General features: G+C 37.1%; 1 protein-coding gene across 1 annotated transcript in view; it reads left to right on the top strand.

The window, feature by feature from the left end:
- Nucleotides 1–20240, top strand: part of MYO3B (myosin IIIB) — a 158015-nt gene that overhangs the window by 116509 nt on the left and 21266 nt on the right. The window contains 3 exon segments of the mRNA XM_009325455.1: nt 1–57; nt 14717–14796; nt 18951–19028. The exon segment at nt 1–57 is cut by the window's left edge and continues 29 nt beyond it. Of these exon segments, the coding sequence (XP_009323730.1) occupies nt 1–57; nt 14717–14796; nt 18951–19028 (215 nt within the window).

Here is a 20240-nt window from a genome sequence, read left to right on the forward strand (position 1 = left end):
GAACTTCAGAGAACAAACTTCTTCAGCAGCTGTTCTCTAGCCCATTAACAAAAACAGGTATTTTCTGCACAGCTTTGCTAACATTGCAAAGTACTCTTCAGCTACCTACTCCTCTAAAACTCTTAATTGTTTCTGGACAATTTTTTTTTTTATTCTTTTACAACTCTGCTGTTTAAAGTTTCCTAGATACCTAAAATGTTACGATCATATTTTTTTTTAAAATATGTGGACATGAATTCTGCTAAAAAACCCAGGCAGCAAGATTCATCCCTCACTCCAGAGAAAAGGAGATTATCTGACGTGTAGGGCAAGAACTCATTCTCAGAGCAGGATGAGAATATGGAATTTTCTTGCTTCTTTGTCCTTTACTAAGATCAGTTCTCAGTTGATAGATTCTTGTGTACTGTGTCTTACAGTTCCTAAATCATGTAATGTAGGTCAAGTTGTTTTGGAGATAATATCCATCTATTTAGATGCATTGATGCAGTACATAAAGTTTCTTACAAATCATAAAAACCACATACTAATCTGCTAGAATTAATTAATTCAGTTGATTGAAATATTGTTGACACTGACTTACATGAAAGTGCACAGATCTATAGCTAAATAAAACAGTAAAAGGAAAAAGGAAAGTTCACATCTGGTCAAATGTGCCTCCACACCCCTCTTTACTAGCCATTTTATATCTTGGGGCTCTTGTCAGAATGAAACAGATTAGGTGCTTTGTCCCAGTTATCAGTCCCAATTATTTTAAACATTATACTTTTTTATTGCTATTTTAAAATCAGAATGCTGATGCTTTTATGCAAACTCATCTTCCTCTGGCTTTTTAGAGATATTTTCAGTGCCAGCAGCACTGAACTTGAGTATTTTGCCCAAGATGCATAAATGGTTCGGTAAGAAGATACTTCTCATTGCAGTAATGTATAGTTACCGTGTTGGTGTATTTCCACTGGATAAGTGCCAGAATACCAGTAACCTATACAAATTATAGGTCTGCAGTATACATGCAAATAAGCCAACAAATGCACACATCTTTCAATACTTTCTACATTTTTAAAGTATCTTTTTCATAATGGGTAAGAAAAAGATGTAATACTAAGGAATAATGTAAATACGATGGATTGTATTAGGTTGCAAAATTCTTGTGATCTGATATGACATACGCAAATGAGGTTGTATTTTTAGATAGAAAGAAGTGTACATGCATTAGGTAGTGCTGTGTAGACTTATTGTACATGAGCTGTAGGTGTAATTCTGTGCCTGTACAGCATCTCTGTCAGGGATTTCTGGACCCTCAGTAGCCCAGTCATAGCCTCTGGTGATGCCTTTAACCTCTCTTGAGACTTCTATGTAGAAAAAGAACATCTGGAGAAAAATGTGTATTGGAGCCTTCTTTGCACATGTAAAACTCATAGCAAAAATAACTGTTTATATTCTACATAGGATAGATTCCTGTTACAATGTCTCTGTTCTTTTCCTGTCATTAGAAGGCTCTGGATTACCCCCCTTCAAATTATGCTTTTAGAGGTCTCTGAGAGGTGAGGATCCAATGAGGAATCTGCTGCTTCTTTCAGCTGTAATAAGCTTAGGTGGAAGGGGATATAGTTTAAGATGGAGTAGGATTGGTTTGTGCCCAAGTGGGGAACAAAGAATCTTTGTGTCTACTTGCGACATTTGAGTCCATGTTAAACTGGTAAAAGAGATTCTTTTACTCATGCTGGATGGATCAAGCAAAGCAAAAAGGAAAGTTCACATCTGGTCAAATGTGCCTCCACACCCCTCTTTACTAGCCATTTTATATCTTGGGGCTGTTGTCAGAATGAAACAGATTAGGTGCTTTGTCCCAGTTATCAGTCCCAATTATTTTAAACATTATACTTTTTTATTGCTATTTGAAAATCAGAATGCTGATGCTTTTATGCAAACTCATCTTCCTCTGGCTTTTTAGAGATATTTTCAGTGCCAGCAGCACTGAACTTGAGTATTTTGCCCAAGATGCATAAATGGTTCAGTAAGAAGATACTTCTCATTGCAGTAATGTATAGTTACCGTGTTGGTGTATATCCACTTTTTTGTCTTGTCTCTTACATTCCTTCCTTGTTTCCTGTTTACATGAATTGCATGCTTTCTGCCTCCCTTTATAGAACATTTACCTTTCCATGAAGAGCACGCAGCAAGTTGAGTGTTGTCTGTATTTCTGTCAAGTTGGTATAGGACATCCTGTTAAAAAGAATTACTGTGCATATGCTCCTGTGTGTAGTGTTATAAGAATAGCTTAAAACCCTTATGTCATTTTTATTTTTTAAAAGTCTCTGTGATTTTGCTCTATTTTTTCCAGCTGTCTAATATAATTGGCACTCACATCCTGTGTTGGGGCCTCTGTGTTCTAAAATCAGATTGTTGCCAGGTTTAGTTTTGGCAGCTTGCAAGATAAATGAAAGGTTTGGCTGAGAACAGAAGGTATCGCTGGCAATGCTGCTTCATCTCTGCTCAGTGAAGAAAGATAATGCTATTCTCTTAACTTTCTACAAAGAGGCTTTTGTAAACAAAAGAATAGTGACTGTGTAAATGTCCCATCATACTCTGTCCTTGCCTCTCAGCCCTCTTCCCTCCACTCAACATGTGCTTCATTCCTAAAGCAAACCAGAAAAAATACAGATTAAGATTCATAATCTTGATACAATTTTCTCCAGCTTTTTGTAGATTACTGACTGATGCAAAAGTTAATAATTTACATGGAAGCCACATTGCATCTTTCCAGGTAACCCTGACTTGAAGTGAGCCTTCTGCCAGTATCTCTGGTGTTTTGTTTGAAGATGAGTGACAGCACATTCTCACATCTGCTTGCAACTAGCTCTGGAATTTGCAGCGTAGGTGGTTTTTGCCAAGCAGCAATCTCCATATGTGTAATAGTCACTAGGTGGTGCTATCCCAGAAGCAAGAGGGAATTTGAGACTGGTAACATGGGTCTGACAATTACTGAAAATGTAGTTCTTAAATACCAGTAAGAACAAAAAGATGCCTTTCCCACCCTGAGAAGATCCTCTGTTTGAAGTATATTTATATAACTGTCATGTCTTCCGCTGTCAAAAACTGAGCAGCAGCAAGAAAATAAATATTAAAAAGACTAAATTCTTTTACTAATTTGAGATCAAGTTAATCCCTGTAATTTATCAAATATACTTATCCCCTCTTAACAAATGCTTCTATTTCACAGTAGCAGACTGTGTAGTTTAAAGGGCCAGAAATTAACAGCAGGACATTAAATATACATTTGTAATAGTAATTTATGGCTAAGAGAGTGCACAATTACTAATATGAGACACCAGATCTTAAACATGCTGGCACTAATTTTGTAGCGTGTACAGCATGTTTTGTCATCTTGCAGTGGAAACTTAAGCACATTTGGCACGTTTTGGAATCTGTTTGCACTTTCTAGGGACCTTTAACCTCAAAACTGAATGAACATATACTGATTTCACCTACCAATTCTCCCAATTGCTTCCATATTTGTCACTTTTTTTCTACAGACAGAGCTTCTTCTGCTGAGAATTCTGTATATTCTGAAATTAAAATAGAATTTACTCCAAACAGGAGAGAGAAGTAGTGTTTAAAAAAAAAAAAGTTGCCACTACTCCAGTTGAATATGCATGTTCCCATTCTGATATAATGCATTCCTGTTTGTCTCTAGATTTAGTTTATCACTGTTGCAGCTAAAGCATCAGAGAGAAAAGGAATTGTGTGATCTAGAAAACAGAGTCCCCTTGTAAGAGAAGAGAGCTTTAATTGGAAAAATTAAGGAGACACTTGGTACATTCACTAGTGGTATCAGTGAGGAGTCAGACCATTTGACTCACTGTCCTGATATTCAAGAATTTTTGCAGCATCACCTTTAAGTGGTGGTACCATCGGACTGCTTGGGCAAAGCACCACTGGGGCTTTTTGAGACTGCAGCTCCCTCTTCCACTTTTCCTCTCTCTTACCTTATGTTTCCCAGCTGACCAAATCATGCTGGCGGGATAGGGAGGTGTGCCAGAGGAGCTTCATCTTCTCAGAAAAGCTTCAGCACAACATGATTCTCTACTTTTGAAACACAATTTCTGCAGACTTTTTCCCCCCTCTATGACTCACAGGCCTTTAGAGCTTTCATCAGGGTTGCTCTGCTCTGCCTTAGGTCCTTGCTGGAGAGAGGGGGGAGAGTTGCCACCTGGAGGGAGGGAAGGGGAAATCCTCCAGCCTTCCCACCACCAGAGCAGAGATGCTGGGAAACATCCCTGTCCTAGCTCTGAGGATCTGTAGGGGCTGGGCTTGGCTGCATAGAATAAATGCAGAGCTGAGTACCATTACCACTACAGCAACAGCATATCTAATAATTTTGGCAGCATTGGGTATTGCTCACACATTCAGAGTGATATAGCATCAATATATCATCCATTGCTAATAAACACTCCTTGTTCATGGTGCCTAGATATTTGGGCATAATCTGTCAAAGAGAACTGGGAGAAGGTTTTCACAACTTTCACTGAAGAGTTAGGATAGTGATGTTTTAACATGGGAATTTTTTTGTCCAAAATAGGAGGAAAATAGATTTTTTTCAAAAACCAATTAATTACAATTAGCCTGCCTAAAGGTCATTTCCCCTCCTCAGTATTGATTTTTAGTTTGTGTTCTTTGTGCCTTTGAGTCTCCAGCCCTGCTTACAGCCCTCAGACAAAAAGTAATTATAAACAGTGTATGTCTCATATAAAAAAAAACCAAACCAAACAACTAACAGACCATGTGCTGAGAGAGAATGTGAAAAAAATATTTCAGGCTTTCTTTATGCCCACTAAAGAACACAAGAACTAGGGCCTTTTGCAAAATCACTTTAAAGAAGTGCTTTTCATCACTCCTTGGTGACAAGGGTACTACCTCAATATTCATTTGTCTGTAACTTTGATAGCAGCTGATTCTTCATGAAGAGTCAGAACCTGAAGGAAACAAATGGATTTTCTTGCATTTCAGTCCCATGAACAGATACTGCTGGGCACAGAGTGAAATCTTGGCCAGTTGAAATTATAGATGCTTTGCCATTGTTTTTGGTGGAACTATGATTTGACCTATCATGTTTGTCACTGTGCACTCCTATTGAGTACAAGCCCTTCCTCTAGCTATAAGTACTGGCAGGTCTCTTGGCTTGGTGTGTGCCATACTTATGCACTGAAATATAGCATGTTTCCATTTGGGCTTAGCAGAGTTTTTTTCTCTTAATTCCACACAAGACAATAGAGCAAAAGACTCAAATACATCTTAATTTTACTAATTTATCCTACAATAAAATCTTTTTGTAATGGTACTTTTGTGTTAGTATTTTCACCTCTAAGAGATAACTGCAGGCACTCTAAGTCAAGTGAATCAGAAACAAAGCCATTGTAATTCTAATCTCTCTACTTAAAGATGAATCAGAATTTATATTTTGTAAGAATTTGGGTCAAGTTAATGGAAGCTATATATTTTCACTTGGGACACAGAGGCTTTCCTACTTCTAACCGGTCCATATGCTAAAAGCATATAAAAGTTAATTGGTTTTGCTTTGCTGCCAGTGTGTTGTGTGCAAAGAGACGCTTTAAACCACAGCTGTGCAATGTAACAATTGTGAACTTTACTGGGTTGCAGATGTGGGACATCAGTAAACTAAATTAAACATAGCTTAACTGAGTTTGAGAGGTGGAGTGTTGGATTACTTCTAATTTAGTTTTTCAGCTGAGCATTTTACAGGTCAGTGGGTTTTTTTCTTCATATCCTAAGGTTTTGTGTCATAAGACAAATGCAGTACACATACTCACAAGACTTGCTAGCAGTAGGATCCAAAACATGCCCTAAAATAGTCCTCAAAATGGAACTCATCTAGAAACAGAATCATCTATCAAATCAAAGTTAAGGTCTCAGTCCTGCTAAAGCTTTATATAAGACATAACAATTATTTACTGTTGAGAATAACTCCCTATAAATAAAGAGTGTCAGTGAATCTCTGGAATTGCACATGGCAGTAAGCACAACAGCTGAGAAGGGTCAAGTTATATTTATCACATTTATGTTTGGTAAAGGGTGTTGCCCAAAGAAGTCCACTGTTTTTAATATGAGACTTCACAGATTACATTGTACTGAAAATGGGCAAAGGGCATAGATTTTTTTTTTGGTTTCTAAGTGCTTGCAAATTGAACCCTAAAAAAGTACAAGTGGGCAAGTTTAAGAACAGATCTTGATGAGCTTACTGATTTGATTCATAATAGGCCATTCTCTGTAGAACAAATCTTGAGAATAATTTTTCTTTACCTCTCTCTCAGAAGAGAGGAGATATCTTTTCAATTTTCATGTTTGTAGCCTAACTTCTCAATTCCATAATGAACATTATCTGACAGTAGTGAATAATAATTAATCTTAACACTTCATTGTATATCAATTAAAATCAAAATGTGTTGATATTGAGGAAGCAAAAGATTTATTACACAGAAGATGTTACTCTTTTTAATATTAACTAGTAGACTGTGGGATCTCACTGTGCAGCATATACAGAATTTAAATAGAGAAATATTCAGAGAACATTATACAGTAGTTGTTTTAATGAGTAGTTTACTAGGCAGTTTCTACAGGCATTATGTGCTGTAAGGTCAAACTGTGTCAAAGATGCTCAGTATGTCATTGGAAGCATTCAGTAGCTCTCAAGATCAAATCCTGGAAGAGCAATTATTTTTAAATTTGCTAGTGAGTTTGTAGAGCAGATAAATTTGTTGAATATTCAGATAACCTTGCTGGTTTGAATATCCATAATGGTTCTTGGTGTGTCCTTTACAAAGAATGTGCTTATATTTCCCACTCTTTCAAAGTAATTTAATTAGGGGTTAATGTACCTAAGAGATGAATGTAGTTGGTGGAAAACAAAACCCCTGAGTCTGTGCTGGATTTTGTGTATTTGTTTTGGAGTATTTTGTACTCTGAGTGTGCTGTCTTACAGTGATTTTGTACTTTTATCCATTTTCTTTATTCCTTCACCCTACAACAAACTGCAAAGGTCAGTACTTTACTAAACCAGCATTATCTTTTCTCTTATTTTTTGACTTTGTCTTACTTATTCCAACCTGACTTGACTCATGTAGATGAGGCGCTTAGGGACATGGTTTAGTGGGCATGGGGGTGTTGGGTTGACGGTTGGACTCGATGATCTTAGAGGTCTTTTCCAACCTTAATGATTCTATGATTCTATGACTTCATGTAGGAGAGCTTATAACTGAATTGCCTGGACAGCAGGTCACAGTGTGTGTCAAAGACAGACAATGCATTTGTGGGTGTTTGTATGAATGGGTATTTGCTTCATTAAGTGTGGAGATACAAATATAAATGAGAATAATGTTTTGAATTACCACAAAAATAACTGATTTTGTGCTATCTGTGATAATATGTGGAAATGCTGAGATCCAGAGGAGCAAATGTTCAGTTGAGAAGCCTTTGGGACTTGATTAAATTAGTAGTCAACAACCATTAATGCCTAGATTTAAAAAATGGGGAGACCTGGGACTTTCATGAAGTTCTGTAGCCATGTTTCATCCTAAATTAAGACTTTTAAAAGACACCTCTTCTCTTGAAGTGTCAAAGCCTGGTTTTGACACCATTTTTATCCTGTCTAGCTTAGGGTCTTAACCACTGAGAAGACTGATAGTCATAGTGAGGTCAGAGAAAATGTTCCTCCATTTTATTCCATGTGCTTTCAGTGACATCTTTATACCTGAATTTTTACCACTGAATTCACTGGGTATCTTCACTGGCTTTAGCAGGATTTTGATCAGACTGTGTATGTATGGAGCAGCTTCATCAGCAGGTCCTAAGTGATGGAATATATACCATAAAATGTTTTATACATTGAATGGAGAGGGAACATACTCTGGAAATACAAACAGTGGGCTGGAAATCACAGTTCTTGACTTCTCCTGAGTTTCCTGTTTATTCACTGTTCTTGTAGAAAATTATTTTGGCCTCAGGTTAAACTGAGTACTGTGAAGCTTAATTAGTGTTTGAGGACAGTCCTGAGAGATCATCAGAGACAAGGTGCTGAGGTGTGAGCTACCAGAATGCTTGCTGTTGGTTCATGTTGGTGAGGGAGCATAGATAAAATACTGAGATAACTACCATGTTAGTCATAATCAAACTTTTACTTTTCTAGATAAAGCATATATGATTTTGGGGAAAAGAAAGTCTTACATAACATGCAAGAGAAAGGATGTCAATTACATAAAACAATGAGGGAGACCAGAGCTGAATCAGCATGTGTGGTAACCATATTTTCATCCTGTATATGTTTTTAGAAGCATTCTTCCACATACCTCTGGAAGAAGAAATAAACTTGTTGTCTGTCCTGAATAGAGGTAATTAGAATAAGGGCGGGTTGGCTAATGCTGACAATTAATGGAGAATTCCTCAACAATGAAGTCTTCACAGAAAATACACCTCTGTAGTTTTCTTCTAATCTCAGTTACAGATGTGGTACAGGAACCAGGGCAATCTGCCGGGGCAACAGAAAACCTTGTGTGGATGGTGAGGTACTTTGCCGATGACAGAGGCTGCAGCGTTCTGTACTGTCTGCTGTTCCTCAGAGATTTCAAGGTTTGTCCTGAGTTGATTACATACAACAGCATCAAGTCTTACACCACAAAAGATGTGGATGGAAGTTGCTAAGGACTGTATCTGAAAGAAATGGCCCGTGCCTTCTGACAATGTATAAATCATAAAAAGCTGAGCCACTTCATTCTGTAATGCAGCAACTGGGAGACTGACCAGATCAGGCTGTGGCCAGCCAGTCAGTCTCCAGCCAGTTAATCAGGTCTCCAGCTAGTCAGGCTACAGACCTCACTGAAGAAAATGCTGGGCATCAAGCAGTAGAAAACTCCGGCATTGTTTACACTGTAACTTCTAATTGCTTTTTCCAAACAATTTTTCATTTTTTTCATTTTTGTCTAGATGCAGTTTCAGATAGTTAGCTCTCAGCTGTACTTAGTGTGCCACTCCTATCATTAGTCCTGTGTTTGGACAGAGGTGTCCAACCTATGTCTACCTGGCAGTGGCCAGATAAAGAGTTTGTTGAGCAGGCAATCCACTCACCCTCTGCCATGCTCTTCCAGAACCACATGACCTTCCCTTGTCCTGTGCCTGGGAACCTGTCTATCGTGATCAGGCTATAGCATACATGCTTTGCCTGCTGTCTGTAAGTCTGGTCATGTCATGGGACTATGATGTTCTGAGAATCACATAAGGTTTGCTTGTGTGTCCTATGATCACATATGTGCCTGTGATATTTCAGGAAATGTCTGCACTTCAGTGAACACACTCCCAATGGAGTAGATGGCTACACATGTCTGATTCAATTTAGCTGGAAAATTGAGCATGTTGCTTAAAGTAGCCATTAATACTCAAGGCTGTGTTTTAAAAATATCTTGGGCACTACCGCTAACTGATTATATACCATAATCTGTTCTTCTTCACTAGGTAAGGGTAAAAGTTAAGACCTTTCTCACTGAGATCATACATTTACATATCTTGGAATATAGTAGGCAGTTTGACCTTCATTTCCTCTCAGCTGCTGTCAGTGTCTTTCTTCCCTTGCATTATACAAGAAGTCTACTAACCTACTGTGTTAAAACGATATTTAAACATAGCAGCGATGATGCTTACAAGGAAAGTTTTATCTGTTGCTGTAAACATCATACTGTGTGTCTGCCAGTGTGTGCCTTACTAATGTGGGAAGTGACCACTGAAGTGTCTGCAATGTATGCAGTAGAAAACATAGCAGCACTGAATTTACACTCAGGTTCTCCAATCCCAGTCTAACAATGTAAAGCTTTTAAGTATCTGTAAATATGATCTGTGTCTACTTCATGTAATAAGACTAAAGAAACCTTTAGGCTAATTGAGAATCAGGATCGGAATTTGTCAGTTCACTATGGCATGGATTTTTCATTTCAAATAACCTGGGCCAAAAAGCTCCTGAAGCAATTACTCATAATTAGGTTATTCCCAGGTGGGCCTCACTATTACTAAGTTTTCATGGTTACCAGATTCTGTTTTGTAATATGGATCTCATTTTGGACATACTTTTCCTCATTTTTTTATTTACTTATTCTGAATAGGAAGTAAAGTGATTCTCTTTTCAGAATAAGCAGCAGTGGAAGTGTGTCTGTATTGGTAGTTGTATTCTACAGACAGTATTTTTATAAATATATTCTTGTATAAAATGTGTAGTATATGAGAAAATTGGATTCTTAGCTTTTTATTGCACAAGATTAGCTTAAATGACTTCAGTGACTCAAAAGAATAGTTTTGATAGTCAGTGACCAGATTCAAATTAGTACCCAATAAAAAAAGTACATGTATTCATTTATAGTCGAGCTAAGAAAAGCTTAGTCTTACAGTAGCAGAAGATGGAAATGCATTATGGAGATAAGCAGTCGACTTCCTTAGGCTAGATAAAATGTACCAAAAGGAAAGACAGAGAAGAATCTGTGTATGTCAAAGGCATTGTCTGACTCTGTACCTCTTCTGGAGTGCAAGTGCTTAGCTGTGATTAGAAGTAGTGTCAATGAAATAGGAATGCGTTGTAGCATTTCTGACCATATTATACTGTATCTACATGGTGTTTCAAGTAACCCCTCTTTATCTGAACCAGAAGTATGAAAGAAATTAATAAAATATATGAGGATAAGGAAAGAGCTTGTACTGTGCCCTCTATATAATAGTAATATCCCTGGTACAGCTTGTACAGTAAGGTGACATTGTCATTAGGCTCTTTCTCTGTAAGTCATTTGCACTTCGCAAACTAAACGTTGTATCAAAGCTTAATGTAATTCTTGCCTGGCACGCTCTTACTTCGGGAGGAGTGATCTATTGCAGACATAACCAAAATCAGGTTATAAATACAGTGCTAATATTACTAATATTTGCTTGATACTACTTATAGAACCCATCACCTAAGAATAATGAAGCACTGACAAACGGTAAGTAACATCAGAACATCCAGCCAGAGAGTGTACTTTTCCTAATTAGTATGGAAAGTCAACGGCTGGACAAATCATTAATTCAGCCAGATCACACAGTGAGTAAGTGCCAGGGATGCAAGTGAGAAGCCAGGAATGCTGAGAGAGATTTCTGAGATCTAGAGAGCACTTCCAAAGTCCAGCCTGAAAAAAGAAAACCCATTTCTTCTTTCTGTGCTGTGTAAATACTTGAAATACTTTCAGAACTTCTCCTGCTTGGCTTTGCATAATAGAAGAGATACGGTACTTTGACAGCATGGTCTTTCTCACCTAGCTGAAATGAGGCATCAGTGAAGAACATGTTTGCAGAGATGTGAGATCTCCTATACAGCTTCAACACAAAAGGAGTTTTGCTGAGCATTGGTACAGTGATCTTAGGCAGTGAATGCATAGATTTTTGTGCTGCTACTTCTCTTTCTGTTGGAAGCTTTCAGAGCATTTCACAAACTTTAATGACTGAAACTTCTCAAAGCATTAATGACATTGCTAACTTTATTGAACAGAGGGGAAAAAAGAGAAACATTGAGGCTGACTGACTCCCCCACTGACACAAATGAATCCCAGAGACCTTAGTCTCTGATCCGGCAGACACATAGGTAGGAGCCTTAATTTTTTAGATGAGCAGTCCTGTTGAACTGGAAAGGAAATACATGTGAATAAAATTAAACAGGTACATGTTTAAAAGATTAATCCTAATTTTAACCATTAATTTCTCTCCCCTCCCTCATGATTGCCTTTTCAAAAAAAAACTAAGAAAATTTTGAGAGGGTTTTAAATTGCCTAATTGGTCCATTTTATGGAGTTGGATTTAATATAGGTAGTATTTTATTTAAGTCTACATGGATGTCACTTGTATTTTCTCTACAGTGTTGACCATGTAATAGGTGTGAAGCTAGCCTGCTGAAAGGCACTGTGCAGTCTTTAACCTTTAACCGGTTTAACCTTTCAGGGAACCCATGGCAGTTTTAACTGGCTATGTTATTATCTCAAAACATTTGTTCTTCAAATATTGATGTTCTTCACAAAGTGGAATAACACTTAATTATTTGTGGTGTGTAAAGTAATAAATGACCTTGTAAATGAAAATCGAATGCAGGGACAGGTACCAAATGTTTACTGACTATAAACACCACGCTAACTCTGGGTGAAACATTTCTTATTATGTAGACTAATTTTCAGACCACATTTGTTCTGTTTATTAGTTTTAATGGCTTAGACATGTTAAAGGTAGGTAGTTATTTTCCCGAACATGAACTACTTGAGATGACTAATTCACAAACTTTTATTGAAACATCATTTTGTGTTTGATCTGGAAAAGAAAATCTTAATAACATTTCTTCTATGGATTTCATCTGATGCTACAATTCAGTAGTTAGTAATTACATAGGAATTCACTTGACACATGAAATAAGCGCTGATAAGAACCCATTCCTAGAAGGAAGTAACTAATGAACAAAATAATAATATGTAAATCTTTTCTTTTTTTAAGTAGGAACTGACCACTTCGGGGTTTTTTTTTGTTTGTGAAGTCATTAAAGATTTTGATTAATAAAAAGGTTTCTTTATTTGCTTGGTTTGCCAGATTAGAAGTGTTAAGTTTAGTTTTAGTTTTGCATGAGGAACTAAGGGATATTAATTATGAACCCTAGAAACCAAAAGCCAGCACTGAGTGTGGTGAACCTTGAGCCAACTCTCTTATCATTCTAAATTTTATTTGCTTATTAGAGTTTTGTAACTTGTTGTAAAATGCAACAAAATTTTAGTCATTTTGAACAATCTGATTCAAATTTGTTTCTTCTCCCAACTCCCCTCTTTTATCCCATGTTGTGTCATCAGTTCTCCAGTGCAAGGTTTTCAAGCTTTAGACTTGCTAATCTGAAGCGTAGCCAAAACCAACCTTTCCAGGTTGTCTACTTTAGCCAAAAAAGGCACAAAAGGGTAATTTCTACCATAGAAAAATATCAAAATCGCAGCTAAGAGAAAAATAAATTCACCAACTACTTGCTCATTGAAGTCCTCATTTTAATCTTAGAGAGATACATGTATATACCATATGTACCATGTGTGTATATAGAAATACAAGCTTTTCAAAACAGAGTTGCAGTTCTCATTAACCTGCACAGTATAGCCTAAAGCAGCTTCCAAAAACGTGGACATACCTTGTGTTCTGCACTGTGATTTAGACTGTCAGGTAAGATATGCCAATAGATCTGGAAATGGCGTGCCAGTTTTGCAACATTGTGTCAATCCCAATGCCAGCATCTTAAAAGAGGAATACTTCTAAAAATGAATACAGAATGTTTGAATCGCTCCAAAGAATGTCATTGCAGTTTTTGGGTGCTGGCCCCCAGACTGTTTTCAGGGGATTGGTATTTTTCTTGTTCGGAGGAAAGTAAGAGCAAAAGTTCCTTTCAGTGTTATGCGGACCCTGGGTTTGCTCTGCTCCCTTCTGGAACAATTACCAGCGATTAAGTGTTCTTGGTTTTTGTTTTTCCCATCCTGCCTCCTTACCAGTTATGTACTATATAGTTTAGCAAAACTCTGAAGACTGTTTAGAGTTACTGGCTTTCTGTAAAGCAAATAGCTAAACACTGGAGTTGATGCAACAAGGCTCTTAGCATCTGAAAGAAGTGTTAACACTTTATTTACATTTAAATTAAAATGGACACTTATTTATGTGTTCTGGTTCTGAAAGGTGTGTGGTACATCTGCAGAGGCCTATTGTTTATTCATGCTGTAAATCCTTTGAAATGTGTTAAAATGCTTCCCACTCATTATAAAAATCCTGCCACCCATGGATTAGGGCTTTGATGTCACCAATCCTGCTTCAAAGGGTTCTTTCAATGCTATTAATCACAGTTTAGCCTCTGAAGATATAGCCAGAGAAAACATTTGGACATCTTGTGCTAGACTTGCTAAAACTTTGAAATATAGAGAGTGTCTTGCATATGCACAGTCCCGTATCACTTCCTCTCTCTTCTCTGAGCCTTATTTTGAAAAGCTATTTTGTGATGACTATGGCTTTCTACAAGTACAGAGGAAAAAATTTAGGACACGTCATACTGTACATTTAAAAAAAGGCACTCATCTTTCAGTTGACACCATAATATGTTTTTCCCTGAGGAATTGAGTCAGTCTTCAAAAACCCCAAGGGACGATAAGATTGGGGATTAGGCAGGCCTATATGTCAAAAGGTCAAAAAAAGATACCGTCTTATCATTTTCTCATCTCTTTCATTAGTTTGTGAGCTTAAGATGCTGTCTAAACACTTCAGGATCCACATGATTTCATAGAAACAAGATTGTTTCTGCTGTCTTTTTCAAATCTCTCAATGAGTCACAGAGAAATTGATTACTAGTGATTGAGCTGTATGCCTTTGTGCTGTCGTTGTTTTCATCAGCTCAGTAGCTAAGGTCAGTGACATACCACCTTATCACTGACTTTTTCCTCCCTTTTAAATCAACACTGCACTCTGTCATGCTCGTGCTGAATGCTCTGCAGGCACAACTGGTAATGAGCAGGGTGTGGAAGAAGTGTGGTGGTATCTGCTATTTTTAGTACTATTGTACAAACTGATTTTCCACCATACAAATTTTTCCCTGCTAAGCTTCTTGAACGATTTTTGCAGTATGTATTTCTTTCTTTTTGAACAGGTAACTTGGCACAAGCAAGAGCCAGAGTGACAGCAGCATCTAGGTCTTTGCCTCCACAGCTTAGTGCTGGGCGTATCAAGGTTAGTAGTGTTCCCTTTGAAGACAGGCAATTGTTCATAAAATATTATAGTGAGACCATGGACACGATGCTTAGCTGATGTAGGTATATAGTGAGATTCTTGCCAAATGAGAGTCTGCCTTAATATCAGAAAACATGCACCTCAGCTGGGAGTACTGTTTCCAGTTTTAGTGAGGACCCTATTGTAGAATCCAGTGAAGAATCAATTTACGACTGATTAATCTTTAAACTTTTGGAGTGAAATCTCAGTTACGTTGATATTGATAGCAATATTCCTCTTTATTTCCATGGGGTCAAGGTTTTCCTCTGGTAATTTTGGCCTAGAAAGAGATTTAATTAGGTAAAATTTGAATAGTGTATTTAACAGTATGAAAGGCAAAATTAAAAAATTATCTGTTCCTTTTTTATTCAACTTGCAAGTGAAAAACCAGGGGACGCTTGTGACTGATAGATGCCCAGAAAAGAATGACTCTGCAAAACCACTGTTCTTTAAAAAGAACAACTGTAGAATTTAAACGCTGCTGAATTTTGCCATGAAAGTATGTGGCATAATTGCAAGAGGATGGGATAATTATATGGCAGTTAATAGGATGTGTTGCCAACTGAGTACACTTAATTTGTGAGAAAAACTCTTGTGCCTCAAGCTGATAGCATGTACACCCCATTCGTGCTTCCTAAGTAGTACTTTAGAGTTAGCTTAGTTAAGGGTTTGGGGGGGGTGCCTCCAAAACAAACAATAATAATTTTTAAAAACAAGTGTGGTAACAGCAACTGTTCAAAAGTCTACAGAATTTTATGTTCTGGGTTTTCTGGTTCTTTTCATTCTCTCCCGTTATTAGGAGCTCATGCTCAAATGTTGATACAGTAATTCATGTCACCCAGACATCTATATCCTTCACTGTACCTGCAAATACAGATGTGGGTTTCAGAGATTTATTTCCTCTCTGGTATAAACACTTCCAGTGCTGAAGGACAGATAATGGCATTTCCAGTTTTCTTGTATTATATGCACATTGTCATCGACATCCAGCTATATTCAGCATAAGCTTTCTAGGCATGCATTTTATTGATACAGTTGGAATGGAATAGAGCAGTTCTCTTTCAGAGCTTTAATAAACACAATCAGTTACTAAGTAGTGTTTAAGTGGTTTTTACTCAACCTTCAAATTTTTAAAGAAGGAGCTAAAAGACATGCATAAGTGCAGCACTGTTCAGAAAATGTTAATTGAAATAGTTTTTAGCTGAAAAAAAATCTTTCTTACAATTTCATAAAACTTCTAATTAAAACAACTTCAGGAAAAAGATTTTAAATTGCTATTTTACAATTTGTTAAAAAAATCCAAACGTAATAATTTTGTTTGGAAGTTTGGAATTTTTCATTTATTATTTCATGTATGAGCTTTTTTGCCTAACAAATTTTTTGGTTTTACAGTATTTCATACCATGCCAGCAGCAGGTGTGGTCAATATGTGAAAGTAATAATTTCCAGTGACTTCATAAGGCGACATGATGTCATAAATCATTCTTTTAATAGTGTTTCAAAACTATTATAAGCAATTTTTTTTTTAGTGACGGAACAGTTTGTCTTTCGTAGGTCAAGCTGTTTTCCATTTCAGTTGTAATTGTATAAGTGTATATTGTACGTCACTACTACTGTCATGTAAAAATGTGACTTAACAGTTGAAATATTCTTCATTTTTAAAAAGAGTATCTAGTGATTTAAAACACAAAGTTATATCATGACATTCTTATTATGTTCTATCATTTTCTACCAAGCCAGTTGTGATAAAGCCTATTGCCTGTTGTACATGCGACTATTGCCCTACCATAAAACTGCATGGCTTCATAGACACGCAATGTTATAAATTAACAGAGACAAAACTTCTAAAAATTCTTACAGGAAAATCTCCCTAGCTTCAGGGTCTATCAGAATTTTTCTAATGGAAACTTCAAATATTCCTTGTCTGAAAGATTTGGAAATTGATCCTAGTCCTTACAGATTGCACAGATCTGAATTTAACAACTCCATCCATAGAAAAAGGAATCTCACGATACTGGTCTTACCCTGATTTTCTGAGAAAAAGTGTATTACATCTCCTCTGTGAGTGTTTCCCACCATCTGTCTTTCTGTGCGTTCGTTCCCTTCCCCCCAAAAAAAACCCAAAACAAAACCCTTTTGAACCCAGCAGGCTGTAGTAAACCGTATTTGACAGAGTGACAGTCTCAAAGATCGTAAGATTCTACAGGTTTGGTGAAAATAAGCAGCTGTGAAAAGGAGATGTTTACAGTATCCTACTGCCCAAAAGGTAGAGCATAAGCTCACCCTTTATTGGCCAGCAGCTATTCCAGATATGACTGAGAGATTGTGAGTGCTGAACCTCCAACAACAATACCACTAAGAGTCTCTGCTTTTCTAGACAGACAAGAATCCAGTTTAGAAGCTCAAATTCACGGGCGTTTGGGCTTCAGCGCAGTCTTCAAATTGTTTGCTTTTGCTCTTGATTTTGGTGTTCTTTATGATGAAATTGTCTGTCTTTTAACATTAAATGTTACCAGTTATTCTTAACTTACTGTCAATATTCAGTGGTATGGCTTTTGTCTTCCACCTGACCTTTACTAGAGATTTAGATATCAATTCTCAAAAAGCAGTTGTCTTGCCAAGATAGTTTCGAAACATTCCCATATCCTTCCCCATGGACATGCCTGCTGTTCTGATTAGGTCATTGATGTTTGCTTTGTCAGGTGACCTCTTAAGATGTTTGATGTTATCTGTGCTGATAAGGCATTTTCCTGGGATATATTACAGAGTTTTCTGTTAACATCCTTAAAACAAATCAAACTGCACCTTTTTTTTTTTTCTCATGTGTTAGCTTGAGATGCGTACTAATGCATGTACACCACTCTGGGCTAGAACATCACAGATTACAAAAACATACTGAAATTTATGGTCACCCTTATGGAAATCTGTCTCCCTTTGCACCATCTGTATTCTGAATCTTGTTTTCACAAGTTTTCTTTTGATTTCTTTCCCAACACAAAATCCATTTTCTTGATCTATTACTACTTAGTGCTTCGTTTCCTTTATATTTTGCATGCAGTCTCCTAAATATCTCCTGAAGGTAAGAGACACATTTACTTTATTGAGAACTGTAATCTTTCAGCAATTACTTTTAGTGTTCAGAAGAGTGGTCTTAAGTCAGTGAGTGTTGGAAATGATTGTATGGACCAAAGTCCAGGAAGTGTAGCACAGGTGCTGATAACAGCATTATCTGGTTTATACAAACGCCACCTGGACAGAGCAGGTGGTAAACTGTCACAAAACAAGTGAATGCTAAAATGTTGTTAATGCTCCATGCAAACAGGATGCTGGTTGATTTTCTTTAATTTTGTTGAGCTGTAATACGGCAACACAATCTGCTTGTGATTGGTAACCATGGTTATACTCATTCATAAATTCTGGTTTCATTTTGATAAGAACAGCTGTACTGACAATATAACTAAAATATGCAAGGAGCAATATGTTTGCTGTCCATGTATACCCTCTAAAAATAACTTCTGAAATGCTGAAAAAGCAGTATTTGAAGCTATGGCAGTTCAGCAGAGTGAAATTGCTGAAATTCTTGGCATCAAAATGACAATTTAACATAATTAATAGTAACCACAATAGCAGAAAGGAAAAGACTTATACATGCTGAGATTACCTACTTTGTTTGCCACTTGTTATCTGACAACAACATTTTTTCCATACGTGAGCAAAATAAGGCAGCTCAATTTACTTCCTGGTCATTACAAAAATGATAACTCTTCTTATCTAGAAAATAAGACCTGATGGAGTTCATTGTAGTGGTGATAAAAGGAATGCTTTTTAGAAATCAGTTCATAAGGTATTGCATCTTGACAGCTGCTTTGTTGGCTGTGTGTTATGCTATCATAACAAAAGTGTGAAATAATTTGGAACACTTACAGCTCTCTCTGAAATCAGTGCATATCCTGCATCTGTTAGAAGCTGGCCTTCCTACCTCTGATCAAGTACTCTGAAGTGCTCACACCTGAAGGAATGACCATAACAAAAACTGAACCCAGCTTTCATGGGTGAGATGGGGTGGGTCTGCAGTGTTTCTGGAACAGCTCTAACATCTGAGTTTTGTCTTCCAGGTTGACACGATGGAGGTTATGCGACACCCTGAGGAAACAACTAACATGAAGCGGCAAACTATGGCTTCCTATTTTAGGGTACAGAAGTTAAATTGTAAACAAACATTTTGGTGATAAGAACAATAGATATATCTAAAATATTTGTGGGATTGTGAGATCAAAGAGAATAATAAGATTTTTTTTTAATCTGTTGTGAGGCCTTTGTACACTCCTAAATTTTCTTTTGCTCCTTTTCTTTTTGTTTCCTCATACTTCTACTTTTATAATTTCACCGAGTACCTTGATGACAGAATCTGGAGTCTAGACTATTTCCATCTAGAATGCTGGAGGTCTACAACAGGCCTCTTTATGAACAGAAAACTGATTTTGTGCAAATAAAATAGCTGTCATTACTAAAGCCTTCATATTTTTTCACAAGCTCAGGCATACCTACTTTTAAAGATTAAGATTTGTCATTTGTACTAATAAGTAAAAACAATCCATCTTCTGGAAGTATTGTTATAAATCATATGGATTGCCATTTTATCAGTAGTAATCCTGTCTCGGGTAATGCATATTCTGCATGTGTGTTTAAATCAAACGGGTAAGGAAATGGCATTGAGAATGTTGGAACTGGAAGGTTAGGAGTCAGGAAACCCACATGCCAATCCAAGGCTGTTGGTTAATGTTTTTTTTCTTGCAGTCATTGCAGAGTGGAAAAGTTTTGAGCAGTTGGTCCTTGGGCTGCACTTGTACCATGCAGGAAGTTCACAGTGCTGTGCTAGCCAATGTGGGTCAAAGCTTCATGCCATGTAGGAATACCTGTTTTCTTTGTCATGCAAAATAGTGTAAGGAAAGGCATAGAGGAAGCTGATGTATACTGAGATGTTGCCCCAGGGTGGAGGGTACAAGGACGCACATTCAAACTTGTCTAGTAATACAAGTGTGGGTTTAGAGTGCTCTTGCAAAGAACTACATACGTGTCAGCTGTGTAGAAACTGTAAAAAAAAAAAAAAAAAAAAAAGTGGAGTAGGGGAGTGAGTGTAAAAGTACACCATAATATGGATGCAGCCTACAGCAAAGTAACCACAGTCAGCTTGGAATTGTACGTGATTTTGAGATTGAGCGTATTGTTGCAACAAATAGTTATCATACAGTGGGTTAATGAGGTGAGGATGGAGCAGAAGTATCAGTATTCAGAGGAGTCATTGGAAAAGCAGATATATATGATCTGATCACACTTTTTTTATTTTAGTGTAAAATGCAATGGAATAAATGGTTTTCCATGTCCAGGGTGGAAAGGAAAAGAAG

This window comes from Pygoscelis adeliae, unplaced genomic scaffold (assembly GCF_000699105.1).
Source record: "Pygoscelis adeliae isolate BGI_AS28 unplaced genomic scaffold, ASM69910v1 Scaffold106, whole genome shotgun sequence".
Taxonomy (NCBI): domain Eukaryota; kingdom Metazoa; phylum Chordata; class Aves; order Sphenisciformes; family Spheniscidae; genus Pygoscelis; species Pygoscelis adeliae.